We start from the raw sequence: 17,587 nt of genomic DNA on the forward strand, positions 1-17,587 counted from the left end.
TTTTTAATTCCTTTAGGATCTGAAAGAGAAGACCTCGGAATCCTAGTGGACAATCACTTAAATATGAGCCAGCAGTGTGCTGCAGCTGCCAAAAAAGCCAACACAGTGCTAGGCTGCATTAACAGAGGGATAGAATCAAGATCACGTGAAGTACTAATACCACTTTACAATGTCTTGGTAAGGCCACACCTGGAATACTGCATCCAGTTTTGGTCACCACGATGTAAAAAAGATGTTGAGACTCTAGAAAGAGTACAGAGAAGAGCAACAAAGATGATCGGGGGACTGGAGGCTAAAACATATAGGGAACGGTTGCTGGAATTGGGTATGTGTAGTTTAATGAAGAGAAGGGTGAGGGGTGACATGATAGCAGTGTTCCAATATCTCAGGGGGTGCCACAAAGAAGAGAGAGCCAAGCTATTCTCTAAAGCACCTGAAAGCAGGACAAGAAGCAATGGATGGAAACTAGTCAAGGAGAGAAGCAACCTAGAACTAAGGAGAAACTTCCTGACAGTTAGAACAACTAACCAGTGGAACGACCTGCCTCCAGAAGTGGTGAATGCTCCAACACTGGAAGTTTTTAAGAAGAGACTGGACAGCCATTTGTCTGAAATGTTATAGGGTTTCCTGCCTTAGCAGGGGGTTGGACTAGATGACCTCCAAGGTCCCTTCCAAATTATTATTATTATTATTATTATTATTATTATTATTATTATTATTATTATTATTATTATTATTATTATTATTATTATTATTATTATTAAAAATATTAAAAAATAACAACCACCATTTTCTGCCTAGGTAATGCAGCATATATAGACATATCACAGCTACTTTGGAGATAAATTCCTGTGTAGCCTGTTGCTATAGAATCAGATGAAAGCTCATTTCAGTCTACCCTTCAATTTCTAGCGGTAGCCAGACGAAGCTGGAATATTGTGATCTTCGCTCTTTATATTTGATCCTTGCGGATACTGTTCTTCACAATACAGCATGAATATACCATATCACTAATAGCTACTAAAAAGATTGTCACTCTGAATTTGGTCTAGTCTCCACTTCAGTCATCTAAGTTGGTGATCACACAAATCCTCCAGTTGTGGATTCTATTAGCTATAAGAGCTGTAATAAAGGTCCACATCTGACTTCTTTGGAACCTAATTTTATTGGCTCATGCTGACATGGATGTGTGCACAATGTAATGAGAGAAGACAGCAGCAAGAAAAATCCCTCAATATCATTTATTTTAATATCTATTGTTATTGCTTTTCTAACGTGAAGCAATCCAAATAATATCTCTTCATTTTTATCATCCCATTTAAAACAAAAGAGAATAATATTTATCACTCTTCATTTTCTTGTGCTTCTTACTGTGCTTTGTTTGAAAAGCATGGCAATTTCATAACCTTGTAAGCTGAAGGTCAACCTCAATGAGGCTTATGTGGAGAAAATGCCATGAAAAATGTTGGGTGGACAAGAGAACAATTTCCAGGTTTTTTGGCTTTTATCTTCACCTGCAAACAAACCTCATATGTATATGTTCCTACATACCAAACAAATACACAAACACACATATACTCCCACAACAAAGACATGAATCTTTTATATCCTTTCTAAAACTTGGTTCACATATTTCTCAAGCTTTTGTTACATATTTCTCTAAGTTTCATATGTGCCTCTTGTCCACCCAAAATTTTTCATGGCATTTTCTCCACATAAGCCTCATTAAAGTTGACCTTCAGCTTACAAGGTTATGAAATTGCCATGCTTTTCAAATAAAGCACAGTAAGAAGCACAAGAAAATGAAGAGTGATAAATATTATTCTCTTTTGTTTTAAATGGGATGTTCTTTTCTAACTGCACAGAGCCTCCTGGACAAACATCATCGTCTTAATAACATCAGTCCAATCCTGCTTAAATGTTAAAGTCCCTTCTCAGATTAATTGGCTATATTTTAACTCAGAAATACATCTCTTAATTCTCTTATCTTTCTGGGAGCACCTGGCACTGTGTCCTATTTAAATTTACCTATTCAGAGCTCACATTAAACAAATGCTACCCAGATTTCAGTCACCCATACCGACACATAAAAAATTCTATATTTGGTCCATGTCGTTTCCATTTCCCACAGCATTTCGTGAGAGAAATCCTGGGAGAGCATAAAAGCTTTTTAGATAAATTGAAAAACGTGACCTTGTCCTGTAATCTTCATAGCTGTGAATTTAAGAAAAAGTTGAGTTCATCACTGTTTCCTTAAATGCTTCCTGTAACATACTTTAGGCAAAGCAGTGGGAGGGTTTGGGGCAGTAAATCATTTCTAATGGTATTTGCTAGGACTAGAATGGCATGAAAGCACTTTTAAACTAAGTAATTCTGGTACTTACTGTCCAGCAAGTGTTTTCTTCCCAGTTTCTTTTCTTTTGCCCCACTTTTTACCCTTTCTTTCCTCCTTCCAGAATAGATAGAATATTATGGGACTAAATAAGACTAGCAATTATACAAAAGGTTAAGTGTGTTGCCTCAAAGCTTCCTCCAACAATCTTGTCCTGCTTGCACAAATGCACTCTGGCCAAAACCTCTTATGATTTATTTATATGCCACCCAGTGCTTTTTTTGTAAAAGAAAAAGGTGCCAGAACTCACACATGTCATACAAACCACCTTGCCTACCCTACAAGGTTCCATCCAAAAAAGGTGCCGGAACTCCGTTCTGAGCGTTCTATGAGGAAAAAAGCCCTGATGCCACCTATCTCCTGTACAAAGTGACTCTGGGCTGCTTTGATGCCCTATTATCGAGCTTCAGCTTATTCCAGCCCATAAACAAGACCACAGGTTGTATTGGTACAAAAGGAGCACTCTTTCTCCTATTCTGACATCATTCAAAAGCAGATTCCAGGTTTTAAAATCTGTTAAGCTTTGTCACCCACAACTCTTAGAGCAGGGGTCTTCAAACTTGGCCCTTTTATGACTTGTGGACGTCAACTCCCAGAATTCCTCAGCCAGCATCTCACTGGATTTCGACAAACATCAATTTGCCTACAGAGGGAACAGGTCGACAGACGATGCCATAGCTACTGCTCTACACTCTGTAGCAAGCCATCTTGAGAAACCTGGAAGCTATGTCAGGATGCTTTTTGTTGATTACAGCTCGGCTTTCAACACCATTTTGCCAAGCACTCTCATTGAGAAGCTGACTGACTTGACATTTTCCCCCTCCATCTGCGATTGGATTCAAGACTTTCTCAGGGACCGGTTACAAACAGTGAGGGTCGGGTCTGTTTTATCCACCCCCCTGAATCTTTGAACCGGCTCGCCACAGGGCTGCGTGCTTAGCCCCTACCTGTACTCATTGTACACTTCTGATTGTGTATCATCTGACCCATCAACTGCGATAATTAAATTTGCAGATGATACCACTGTAGTGGGTCTTATTACAGGTGGGGATGAGACAGCATACAGGGGGGAGGTACAAAAACTATCCATATGGTGTTTCAACAACAACTTACACCTGAACATCGGCAAGACGAAAAAGATGGTGCTAGACTTCTGAAGGAAAAAAGAGGAATCTGCCCCACTTTACATCGGGGCGGGGCTATGTGGAGAGAGTTTCCTCCTTTAAATTTCTGGGAGTCTATCTCTGTGCAGATCTTCTCTGGAAAGTTAACACAACCCAGGTTGCCAGAAAGGCCCAACAGAGACTCCATTTCCTCAGGGTCTTGAGGAAGAACAGGGTAGAACAATGGCTTATGACCCTCTTTTACTGGTCTACTATAGAGAGCGTCCTCTTGTATGGTATTGTGGTTTGGTATGCTGGTCTGACAGCCACGGATAGGAAAGCATTACAGAGGGTGGTGAGGACAGCACAAGACATTGTGGGCTGTCCCCTGACACCACTGGATGACATTGCCAGGGCTTGCTGCCTTGGAAGAGTGAGGAAAATTCTCAGGGACGACTCACAGCCTGGTCGGTATCTCTTTACTCTCCTACCATCGGGTAGGAAATATAGGAGTATAGCCAGCCGTACCAACAAGCTGAAGAACAGCTTTTATCCATGGGCTGTCAGGCTCTTGAACGGGAAATAATTTTATAAACTTTATGTATGATTGACTTGCGAGGCTGCTGCGTTGTGCAATTAGCTCACATGGTGTAATAAGATGGAGGGTTTGTTGTCACTGTGAGTTGGGGGAGGGGGCACGAAGGGAGGCTCAGCCAATCTCAATGTATACATGGTTGTACTTTCACAATAAAGGTTCATTCATTCAAGTTTGAAGGCCTCTGCCTTAGAGGGCTGTCAGGTAGCTGAAAGCATTCAGAAGAGAGGCAACGGCGGCAGGATAGAGACTGGTAACAGACATGGCAAACTTTATGGTAGTATAGCTCTTCCCAACTCCTAAAGAAGTGGGCAGCAGTTCATCTCAGCAGCGAGGAAAAGGCTTTGGTCTCATGAAGATCTAACCTTGCACATTGTACTAGGTCTGTTAACGTAAAGAAGAAAATCTGTTGTGTCTAATATATTAGAGTAGCTTTTTGTGAAATGGGAAGCTATACAAATATGACTGATAAATGAAAAAAATAAATAACAGTTCCTTTTTCACTGCATGCTGGATGTCCACTTTGCTGATTTCTACTACTAGTAGCCCCTTCATGGATTACTGCCCCCTTCATGGATTACTGCCTTGTCGTGGTGAAGGGGCTTGCATAATTCAATGAAGCTATGAGCTATGCCGTGCAGGGCCACCCAAGACGGACAAGTCATAGCAGAGAGTTCTGACAAAACGTGATCCACTGGAGAAGGAAATGGCAACCCACTCCAGTATCTTTGCCATGAAAACCCTATGGACAGTACCAAAAGGCAAAACAATATGATGCTGGAAGATGAGCATAATGTCCCTGATAATCACAATGAGGTGGTCACTGACCTTGAGCCAGACATCCTAGAATGTGAAGTGAACTGGGCCTTAGAAAAGCTGAGCAACAACAAAGCTAGTGGAGGTGACAGTATTCCAGCTGAGCTATTCAAAATCTTAAAAGACGATGCAGCAAAAGTGCTACACTCAATTTGCCAGCAAATTTGGAAAATTCAACAGTGGCCACAGGATTGGAAAAGATCAGTTTACATTCCAATTCCAAAGAAAGACTGCCAAAGAATGTTCAAACTATCGCACCATTGCACTCATTTCTCATGCTAGTAAAGTTATGCTTAAAATCCTACAAGCTAGACTCCAGCAGTATGTGGATTGAGAACTACCAGAAGTACAGGCAGGATTTCGAAGAGGCAGAGGAACTAGAGATCAAATTGCCAACACATGGTGGATCATGGAGAAAGCTAGAGAGTTCCAGAAAAACATCTACTTCTGCTTCATTGACTATGCTAAAGCCTTTGATTGTGTGGATCATAACAAACTGTGGCAAGTTCTTAAAGAGATGGGCGTACCAGACCATCTTATTTGTCTCTTGAGAAACCTATATGTGGGCCAAGAAGCAACAGTGAGAATGACACAGAACCACTGATTGGTTCAAAATTGGGAAAGGAGTCCAGCAAGGCTGTATACTGTCACCCTGCCTATTTAACTTATATGCAGAGCACAACATGAGAAAGGCAGGGCTAGACGAATCAAAAGTTGGAATTAAGATTGCCGGAAGAAATATCAACAACCTAAGATATGCAGATGATACCACTCTAATGGCAGAAAGTGAAGAAGAACTAAAGAGCCTCTTGTTGCGGGTGAAGAAGGAGAGTGCAAAACGTGGGTTGAAACTTAACATTAAGAAAACCAAGATCATGGCATCCGGCCCTCTGAATTCCTGGCAAATAGATGGGGAACAAATGGAGGTAGTGACAGATTTTATTTTCCTGGGATCCAAGATCACTGCAGATGGGGACTGTAGCCAAGAAATTAAAAGACGCTTGCTCCTGGGGAGGAAAGCCATGGCAAATCTAGACAGCACACTAAAAAGCAGAGACATCACCCTGTCAACAAAAGTGCGTATAGTCAAGGCTATGGTCTTCCCAGTTGCAATGTATGGCAGTGAAAGCTGGACCATAAAAAAGGCTGAGCGCCAAAGAATTGAGGCCTTTGAACTATGGTGCTGGAGAAGACTCCTGCGAGTCCCTTGGACTGCAAGGTGATCAAACCGGTCAGTCCTAGAGGAGATCAACCCTGACTGCTCTTTAGAAGGCCAGATCCTGAAGCTAAAACTCAAATACTTTGGCCACCTAATGAGAAGGAAGGACTCACTGGAGAAGAGCCTAATGCTGGGAAAGATTGAGGGCAAGAGAAGAAGGGGATGACAGAGAATGATGTGGCTGGATGGAGTCACTGAAGCAGTAGGCGTGTACTTAAATGGACTCCAGAAGATGGTAGAGGACAGGAAGGCCTGGAGGAACGTTGTCCATAGGGTCGTGATGGGTTGGACACGACTTCACAGCTAACAACAACAACAACTAGTAGTAGTAGTGCCTTTTTTAAAAAAAAATATGCCCAAAGGATTTTTTTTCTGCATAAGTGCATTTTCCCAAACCCACAAAATTGATTCAGTTTGCATAGCAAAATGAGACAAGGAAACCACAATAAAGTTTTCAGGAATAAGATATTACAATTCCAGGAGGTCACACTGCTCTCTTCAACATGCAAGCTTGTAATGCTTTGGGAACATGAAAAAGCACCCCCTAAGGAGGAACAATTGAATATTTCTATATTGTTGCCACTAAAGCTCGATGGACATGTCTATGAAGTCATTACAAATCAAGCACCTTAAAGAAGACTTTGTAGCCTGCTGATGTTGTCGCTCACTGTGATAGAACTACTGATAATTATATTCTCAATGCAAAAGGCTCATGGCAAATTTGGAGGGAAAAGGTGGGGAGATCCCTCAAAGATAGTTGGGATTTGTATACAGAGGCATACAAAGTCAAGAGGATTTTAATTCCATGTCATGTTTCCTGCCTATTTTTCAAAGATAAATATAATGGAGAAATCAATTTGTCCAAAACAGGAAAACTGACACAAAATGATGCCTAAGGCAGTTGGAAATTTTTTGTTTCCTCTGCATTTAATCAAACAGCTTTGAAAAGTCACACATAGGTTCACGTGTAGAGTTCTCATCTCTAATTGTCTTGGTTTGCCCAGATTATAAGCCATCTGAACAACTGAATACCAGGATCTTCCAAGAGCACCCCTAAGTTATAAGTTACAATAAACTCTCTGCTGGAATTGTACTCACACACACACACACACACACACACACCCCTTTCTCCTTTCACAAAGGAATCAAACTTCTTCAGCCAAGTATTTTCAATTTCCATTCATTTTAAGAATGGTTTGAATGACTTTCATAAATTGATAAATATTCAAAATAACAGAATAACAGAGTTAGAGGGGACCTTGGAGGTCTTCTAGTCCAATCAAGCAGGAGACCTATATAACCTATATAACCCATTTCGGACAAATGGTTATCCAATCTCTTCTTAAAATTTTGTTTTGCTTCCTTTGTTCTGCTGCTAACATCCATAATTACTCAGCGAATGAAAAAGAGGACTCAAAAACTGTTTATGTAAAATTTACAGTGCCAGTATTCCCATCCTGAATGCTGAATTTAGAGATATCCTTGTCCTATAAACTGCTCGTAGTAAAATCCAAACTCACTAACATTCCTGCAGCCCAATCTGCTTATGAATCTGTGGCAAGACTCTTTTGAAATGTCCATCTTATCAGTATTTAAGTTGCAACAGAACATTGAAAAAACACAAGGAAGAATTTGAAAAGGTCCAAATAATTCACTGTCCAGTTTCCAAATAGACTTATTAACTCCAGTCAGATTTGGTCTAGTATGGCCTTGGTTATTCTTGTTCTACCTCCATCACTAGATGCTGCTCCCAACCAATTTGAGTGTATTCTTATTTATTTATTTATTTTATTTATTAAATTTGTTTGCCACCCATCTCACCACAAAGCGACTCTCAGAAAATTCTTAGAAAATGAAGGCTCACTATGGCACAATTTGACATTACAGGTAGTCTGCACTTACTGATCACAATTGGGATTAACAATTCTGACACTAAACTGCGCAGTTTTGAGTGTGATGTCACATGACTGCACTGACTTACCATATCAATTCCAGGTGCAGTTATAAAGCAAATCACTGCAGGTTGTTAAGTACAATGTCAAATGACCACAACTTGTGATTTCCTTCTGGCTTCCCCATTGACTTTGGCCCTAACCAGTCACAAAGGTCACAAGTAGTGAACATGTGACTAGATGTGATAAATGTGCACTGGTTTCCATGCACCCAAACCAGCGGCATCTTCAAAGATTGGTCTCATTTTTCAGCACAATCTTAAGAATGACCACTGAGCAAGTGGCCACTGAACAAGTGAGGAGTATCTGTATTTGCCTTTAACTTAAAGCCACATTTCACTCCAATAGAGAAGTATAGGAAAGCATTTTCTTAGCTCAGGATAATAATAGATCACCTGCTTGTAGAACTTGAACATTTATTAAATGCTGTCCCTCAGGTTTTTTTTCCTTTCCATTAGCTTAGAATCAGGGATAGGATCTAGGTGTACCTAGGTGGTTCATATCCACTGATTTATGCTCAGAGGAACATGAACGTGATATGAAGGACCACCTGAAGTGGAAATGATTCCTCTGGAATTCTGTGAGTGGCATCAGAAAGGGTCTGTGGGCTGAGTGAAATGTCCTTCTCTTAGCCAAAGGGAATAAATGAAGTCATGTGAAAATATAGCCAACTGGTTCATTTTCCTAATAAGGTGCTTTGGTTCTTTGATCTTGGTGCCTGTGTGTTGCTTATGTATTGCTGAGGTATTTCATTTTGGGAATATGGGGGCCAGCAGGACACTAAATACAGGTTATATTTTGTTCTGCTACAGTCAGCTATAACTGGCTTTATTTTCCTTATGTCTGCTTTTTGCTAGTTTGCCTCTTAATTCATTTGTTTCTTACTGTCAACCAGAAACTAATTTCTGCTTAAGCATCCTTATTTTCTCACATATTCTGCTATTAGAATCTCTATATTTCCCTAGAAACCTATATATCCAAGAATAAACAACATAAACTTTCTGCCTGGGCTGCATTCTTTTGTCAAAGAAGTTCTGTATTTTGCTCTCATCCTTCTTAGCAAAGATGTCTGCAGGTTATGTTTAAAGAAAAATCAAGATGGTGGTCACAGTGGTGGTGCAATTGAAGAGCCATCTGTTTTTAGGTGCATTGCCACCATCTTGATTTTAAAATTTTAGCTAATTTTATGTCTTTTTTTAGTTTTGTGCATCACTGTAGTCCACTGGCAGCCAATATAAATAAATTTGAATATGAACATGAACATGAACAATCTTTTTATCATAATCTGAGGGCATCCCTGATCCTTAGTGGGACTCTCTTCAGCACTATGGCAGATACTCTTCAGAAAGAGCTAGGGAGCTGATTAACATAATAGAAAACAAACAATGAATTTTCCTATGGTGTGGCCAGTCCCTTGACCCTACAACAGACATGTCAAACACAAGGCCCGGGGGCCAGATCTGGCCCGCAAAGTGGTTTCATGCGGCCCGCGAAGCCATCCTGGAAACAGTGAGGGAACGGCCCCCACTGCCTTGGCCCTGGCCCAGAGACCCTCCTCCTGCCAGAGACCCTCAGATCTGTCCCACTCCTGCCCAGGCCCCCATAGGCACCCTTGATGTGAACTATGTAGAGCTGGCCATGCCCACCCAGTAGGCCATACGCACTCTAGCCACGCCCACCCAGTAGGTCATGCCCACCCAGGCCACACCCACCCGGCCCCCTGAGGGCAACCGCAATGCTGATGCGGCCCTCAATGAAATTGAGTTTGACACCCCTGCCCTACAAGAATAGGGGTTGCCAACAAAAACAGACTCTTGGGGCCTCAGCAGTCCAAAACAAGAACTCAAAAGTAATTCTCAAAATATCTAACCAAGCTGGTAACTGGAACTGGCACTAGCAATTTGAGGCTTCTTTTCCTACTTTTCCACTAAACGGATTCAATGTGTCTTCCAGTCTCAGCTGTAAGTATATAGGCAATTCCCTACTTAGGAGGTCTCTGACCCTTTCCTTTCCTTTAAGATAGGCTTTATTGAATGAGGAATTAGTTGTATTCTGTGCCTAGAAAATGAGCCAAATCTCAGCCAGGCAACAGAGAAGGGTTGTTTAGAGGAATTAAAAATTTAAGCTTAGAACTTAAAGGAGTTGTTTACGAGAACCGAAAAGAGTGATCCACCAACTGCTTTCTTTACAGGCTTCTTTTTATTGTCCTCCGTCAGTAAAGACATCTGTCGTCTTTCTCAACATTTTCTCCAACCCTCCAGCTTCACGAGTAAGCCAAAGTAGCAGAGTATGAATGACTGCAGATTCAGTGCCTGCTGAGCATTAAGGCTGCTCTGAAGAAAGACTGGCTCCCAAGCAACCTTTAATTGTTTTGTTTGGCTTATTCTTAGTAAGTTTTTTTTATTCTCTTTTTGTTATTTGTTTCATATGTATTTAGCTGTCCAGAATTGCATTTGTGAGATGGGCAGTCATATAAACCAACTAAATATTCTATTTTTTCTAAAGGAAGATACTAAACTTTCAAACCAATGAGGACCTAACAGATGATTATAGCAAAGTGATTGGCACCCCTGCAGAAAGCTTTCTTTTTAATTCAAATTGCAGAGTGGCGAGGAAAATTCTGCTTCATTGGGGCCTGACAGGATGTCCAAAATCTTGCTGAAATCAGACTAGAAAAGGACTCTGCATACCACTATTAATTCTAAATATCAATGTTAGCCATAAAGATGTGAATGCAAAACCCTCTAACCTCTCTCTCACCATATGTCATAAACTATGACCGAAAAAGCATGACCCAAAACACACACACACACACACACACACACACACACACACACACACACAAAGATGGCAAGAAGATCCCTAAGTCAATCTGCTACATAGGGTTGTGAGAAGCAAGTGGGTTGTACAATTCCTGTTCTCCCATTCCATCTCCAGCTGGTCTCCCTTCAGTCCCCTACTTTGTGACAGAACAAGAAATAGCTGGGATTGAGAAGTGATAGGTTAGCTGTCTCTCCATCCAAACTTTGTCCCTGATGTTGGGGCGATCAATTACAGATTGGAAATGATGAAATTTCATCATAATAAATTCTGGTCCTTTGTCTTGTTCTTTATAATGTAATTGCCTTTCTCTTCAATGTTTGTTTACTCTGTCCATTTGGCTTGGCTTTTTATTTCCAGCATTTGCAGGTTGTATGCTGTGTCCCCATGCTGATATGACCATATTCATTTATTGGGTTCTAGATTCATTTCATCTCAAAAGTAGTTTGCAACATGCTGTTAGTGATTTCCATACTTTCATACCTGCTCGCTTTGTTGGATAATGTTTGTTGTTTTTTTTCCTTTCACTTTCTATTCAGATTAGAAATTCAGCTGCCTGGATGACTATTTCATGAATCTGATGAAATGAGTCACTGAGGACAAAACTTGTTCATCATGAGAGTATCCTTAGGATAGCTCAATAAAATGGCACCGTTCACTATATTTAGTTAGGTGCAGAAATCCAAAATGATAGACACAAATAAATCCCTCCCTTCTCTAGTGTTGTTACCATTCTCACTGTGAAGTTTGTCATTGTCATCTAAATGCAGATCTCAGCCTGAGAAAAGATAGCTTTCCCAAGTTGTTATCACAAAACTATTTTTTAGGAAAGTTCTGAATTTCCCCAGTCCAATTAGAGTTTGCCAACCATTAGGATGTGAAATTGAACTTGCTCTTTCCAAAATCTGCTCATGTGTAACTTTCATTTGAGTTTTACTATACATATTTTATAACCTGTAACAATGATTTATACTGACAAAAGAACAAAAAAGTAACTAATGAAAATGTTTTTTCTGACAATGGATTGTCATTCATTTGTGCCCTTCTGTTGTCCTTGCATATTTTTTTCTTTCTATCTAGGAAATATAACCTCATCATCCAGATATCTGTGGTTAGTTGAATTCCTTAGAAGCCATCAACATAAAAGCTTTAAAAAGATTAATTTATTTTGATTTATATATTTCTTCTCAAACTATAATTAATGGAGAAGAAGCAAAATAAATTAAGCAACACTGACATTACTACTTTCTCTGGTGGGGGAGAGTCACAATTAAAAAAAACAATTATTTTTAAATTTATATCTTAAAACAGTCATACATACACTTTCTATTTTTTTTAGTCATCTAAGCATTACTTGTGTTGAGCTCACTGGGGCATATTTCGGAGTAAACTTGCCTAGAATCGATTGAGGACATATTTTTAAAAGTAGCCCAGGGGGTTCTTAAGAAAAAAAATATAGATCATGCAATGTAGATTGCTTCGTTACAAAAGGCTAATCTTGCAGTAGTTTTGAGAAATGGTTGAAAGCTTACAGATCAGTTCTGAAATTGATACTAACTTTCCCAAGATGGAAAAAGCTTGGGGAAATAATTGCAGTAGATACATGCAGGCTGGGTTCCCATGGCATTTTAGTTTAGGTTAATATTGAGGTTGGGTAAATTCTGGTTTCTTTTATTATGAGCATCTAGTAATCATTTTATGTTATGCAAACCATGTTATCACATTAAGCCATAATATGATTTTTGAGGGAGGCCAATCAGCTGCCCTTTGTGCCCTTCCTTTTGCTTGCAGAAATGGAGGAATTATTGATGAGAAAGATCCATAATCTTAATTTCCATCTTAGTTATGGACACTATAAAGAACAAAACAAGTGATTTTCCCTTACCTAAGACAATGGTTCCCAAAAGGGTGAGAGAATCCTTCCAGCTTTTTGCCCATTGTTGGTTTATGGGTAGTTTGCTGGTGTTTCAGAGCTAACATTTCAAAAGGAAGAGGTGCACTGGAAGTTTAGAAACTCAGTCAAACTGGTTGAGAAGAATTGACAGGCCAATAGATAGTGTCTCTCTGGCTTCACGTGCACAGCTGATGTTAAGAGGAATGTGATTTATATACCATTCTGAGTTTGGTGCAGTGGAGATTCCTGATCTTTTGTGCTTATATGATGCTGGGATTATGAATGGTAAAAAGATAGATAGATAGATAGATAGATAGATAGATAGATAGATAGATAGATAGATAGATAGATAGATAGATAGATAGATAGATAGATAGATAACCTTTATTGTCCTTTTTTTTACTGTGCACAATGGCATACATTAAAAATGAAATTTAGTTGCTTGCTCTCAAAGTGTACAGATACATAACGCACATTTAAACATACTACAAAAGATATGTCTTCTTTTCGTTATTTGGAATTTGGTCAGTGGACGGAGGGGTGCAGTTGGGACAATAGATTGTCACAGTAGTGACCCAGCAGAACCAAGAGACACTATCTTTGAAAAATGGCAGACTAGAGTGATTAACAGTAGCTCAATTCACTCATCAAATCTGATGAATATCAAATAATGAAGCCATCCTACACTGCAATTGATTGATTTGCCCTCCACACTATGCCATATAGTAAACTATATTTTGGAAACTCCAAGGCAGGTTTTGCATAGCATGGTAAACCTAAATCAAACAAATGGCTTAGCATGATGCTTGGGCCTGGCCACTGAGTTTACATTCAGTCCTGGAACAAAAGAGGCAATACCAAAAATAAGATCTGGGAAGGGAAAATGCAGAATCCAATTCCATGTGCCCCTGGATGGGAGACTTCTTGGAAATCCCACACAGCTTAGAAACTCTGAAATCAGAGGGGCTGCATGGCTGTTCCTCCCCCCCCACACACACACACATACACATACATTTATGTATGTGTTCTTTCTTGCAGATTCGTCATCAGGAGTTAAAGCTTCTAGATTGTGCTCCCCAGCAATTAGGCATTGCTTCTTCCCCTGATTTTTTCCAGGAGGGAAGGTGAAAGGAAAGTAAAATTCTCTGCCTCTGCCCACTCTTATCTCCTCAGCACAGTCCAAAGAAACATGAGTTGTTCTGTTCCCATCTGGAATGAAAGTGGGGGCGGGAGGGTTTCAGAATTAAGTAATTTATTTGGAGTTGAGATGAGGAAAGAAGAAGAGGCCTCACTGTAATTATAGATAAGCAACCAAGCATACCATGCTATTAATGTCTGCTTGGTTCTAATGGGAGAAAGAATGTTATTTTTCTTTTAATTCTTTTCACTGGCGTTTTTCAAGCCCCTGGCATTTTCCTTTTTCTAAAAAAAAAAATCTAAACTCAGGCTTTTTCTGTTGACCTTAGTAGAACAGAGCTGAGAGTATTATTTTAAAAAAATATTGAAGAACAAAGGAGCGGTTCCTAGGCAAGCTGTGGGTTTTCCTTTTCATAGTCGCCTCAGTCGTGGCTTTTAAGCAGCAGCTAAGAGATTAAAACCTTTGATGGTGACATCTGTGGAAATACATAGCCTTCCAGGACCTGAAAGGACAGCTTCAAGCACTGAGACAGACAGTCAGTCCCCTGAAAGAGGTGAATTTTAGCACCTTAGTTGGCCAGATGATTGACTTTAAGAGATAGTTATCTTTAATTTCTCAAAGGCTGCCCATTCAACGCAGTGGGTCTCTCACCCCAGAAATACCCTTTCCATATTAAATCATGCCCCTGTATTTCCCAGGGTTGATTTGTCTAATGGGCTTTAGATGGGGCAGTCTTCACTGGTTGTAACTTCAGCTGGTCAGCATCTGACAGCTGAAGAAAAATGTCCCCATGGTATTCCCAATCTGGGATCATTCCAGATTGTAAAGTTATGAGACTGACATATCTGGAGCGCACTCAGTTGAGGAAGGTTGCCCCATAGCAATCTATTCCAGGAATAACATATGTTTTGGTGCCAATGCAAGCTGCTCTTTGGGAACTCTTAACACATTACACAACCTGGCCCCATTTGTCATTTCAGTCCTTGTGTCAGCAAAAGTCCATTAAGAGTTGCCAGAAGTAACATATCTATTTTAATCTTGATCAAATAAGCCATCAAATAATTTTGTTCTTGTCATTTGTTCTTTGTCCATTCTCACAAGATTCTTCAAAATTTTAACAACCTTCTTTTGAAATCCAATACTGGTAGATTATCCAATATCACTCTCTTGGTTTATTCTCTGTATATTCCTATTAATTATTAAAACATCAAGCAGTTTCTTTTTTTATATCCAGTACATGTTTTCAATGTTATTCTGGCAGCCTATAATTTGCATGTCCACTTTCAGCTCAGCCTCCATCTTGTTAGGTAAAACTTGTTCCTCTTTCATAATATATTTTAGACATAGTTTCTCCATAGATATCTCTTTTGATACTATTAACTTCTAGGTTCATTTTTTTTTAAAAAAAACCCACCCTTTAATATGTCCAATGTTAGAATATTTTGCTTCATTCTGAAAGTGTAAATAAAGTTTATGTGTTTGTCTCCTTTTAACTGTTGTTTTTAGTTCCATCTTATCTGAAATTTATATGGATCCTTAGTCCATCTGTAATTTTCTAAGATCACAATCTTTTTTATATAGATAGATATTTTATTAGTTTTTAACTATAACAATCTCCAGTGCCTGGTGTACAGTTGTCTTGGTTTATATTTTAACAAGAAAAAAGGACAATAATAATTAATTAACAATCAATAATAATTAAATTTGATAATTCCATAATTAATATATTAATTAATGATACATTTCTTTGATCTTCTCTTCTCCCATTTGTATTCTCCTTCTTCACCCTTAGCCAAAATATAATTCTTAATATTTTCAATGTATAAATGATTAGATATAGGCATTTTTTATATTTATACAAATAATAATAATCTCAATATATAACATTTTTTCATCTTATATTATTCTCATAACAATCATCTCATTGGTTCAGCATACATCCTACTTTTATAATTTTTGTTTGTTTAAATTCTCTTATATTCAATCCAATTCTTATCAGTCATAATTTCTTCATATTAGTCATCTAACTGTCCAAATTTTCCCATTTAGGTACATCCTCCCAATATTTTACATCATGCATTATAAAAATACTTATACTTTTTATTTATTTTATAATATCTAGATATAGCATCCTTTTTAATCAGTTTATATTTCACTTATATATTAATAAAAGTTACACCAACCTACTATTTTAACATTTCATATATTATAAAACATACTATATTACTTAAATCTCTTGTCCTTCTTGTTACAAGGCCCCTTTTTGTTCAAAATTCTCTGTTCTTTTAGCCAAATTCAAACAAATGTTATTCACATAATAGTCCATCTGGTAGGATGTGTCAAATCTCTTGTATCTGTCCCTGGTCTTCTTCTTTTGCAGAGTAATTTTCCAAGTTGATGTAATCCGCTTACCCAGCAGTTCCTGTATTTTTAAAAATGTTGTTAGGAATACAAAAGATAAAGTAAGTAAGATAAATACCTTCTGTCTCCCAAACTTTGATGGTTCTCCTGATAATTCCATTTTTCTTGTTGTATCAGAACCTTGAAGATTTTTTCCTGTTTGTGTCAAATTGTAATTCTTTTCCTTTGTTGTTTCATCAATTTAATCATACTCTTCTAATTTGTAGTCTGCTGTCTGATTTATTTATGCCTTTGTTGTTGTTTCCTGGGTGTTTTTTAATTGTAAATTTAGATTGGAAATATGCTTATTTAAATCATCAAAGTTGTTTCGGATTTCCTCGTGGTTTGAGTCTATTGTCATTTGTATTTGTCCGAACATTACATATATTTCCTCCTGAAAAATATTTATCCTGCCTTGAAGTATTGCTTCTGGAGGCCCTTAATTTTCCAGGCTACGTCCTTCAGGAGAAAATATTGAATGTGGCATCCTGTCATTTTTTTTGATACGTATGATATCCATGTTGTCTCCCCCCTTCAAATAATCTTTCATCAGTGTTTTAATTCAAAAGTCAATTTATCAGTCAGTCAAAATTACAGTTCAGTATGTTAAGCCACTTTAAATTCTTCCTACAGATTCTCCTTTAAAAGATTAGCCAAAAAAGCCAAGGTTTTTCTTTTCCATAAACAGTTCTTAGATTTAAGCAACAGGCCAGGTGTTTTTTTGTTTTTTTTTCCTTTCAAACACTTTTTAATCTTATAGCTGGCTCTTCCTTTGTTCCTAGCTGTCTTCAAGGTTATTTGCAATTCAAAGGAACAACTTTTTCTTTGTTTCTAGGCACTCTGCCAATTTCTGAGTCTTTATTGTTAGTGTTCTATTCTGAGTCTCCACTAGATGTCAGCAGTACTTTTTTCAGTTTTCCTTTCTATCAAAAAGTTATTTTTGTTATATATTTTTATAATTCCATCAAAAACAATTTTAGGGTATAAACTTGACAGATTTTTAGTTTCCTAAGTTTGTCCAGACTGAAGTATTTTAAATCAAATTTTAATATATTTCTTCCCTCCTTTAATATTAATTTGCTGCTTCCATCTGTAAGGGAATAGGGATATAGTCCCCTCCCTTCACTTCTGGAGGTTTTCTTGCTTTGGGGATCTTTTCAAGGATTTAGATAATAGATAGAAGAAAGAAGATCAGTACTATCACCAATTCCAAGCATGCTGTTCACCAATCTTTAGGTTCATGCTCTGGGACTTTGGC

General features: G+C 38.4%; 1 protein-coding gene across 1 annotated transcript in view; it reads right to left on the minus strand.

Annotated features, from left to right (window-relative positions):
- Positions 1 to 15,527: 15,527 nt before the first annotated feature.
- The window catches only part of LOC308664552 (LON peptidase N-terminal domain and RING finger protein 1-like), a 44,463-nt gene continuing 42,403 nt past the window's right edge, over positions 15,528 to 17,587 (minus strand). Inside the window, exon 12 of the mRNA XM_081321911.1 lies at positions 15,528 to 16,351. Coding sequence (XP_081178037.1) covers positions 16,178 to 16,351 — 174 coding nt within the window. The 3' untranslated portion in view covers positions 15,528 to 16,177. The remainder of the gene's footprint in view (positions 16,352 to 17,587) is intronic.

This window comes from Vipera berus (genome assembly GCF_964194415.1).
Source record: "Vipera berus genome assembly, chromosome: 2".
Lineage (NCBI taxonomy): Eukaryota > Metazoa > Chordata > Lepidosauria > Squamata > Viperidae > Vipera > Vipera berus.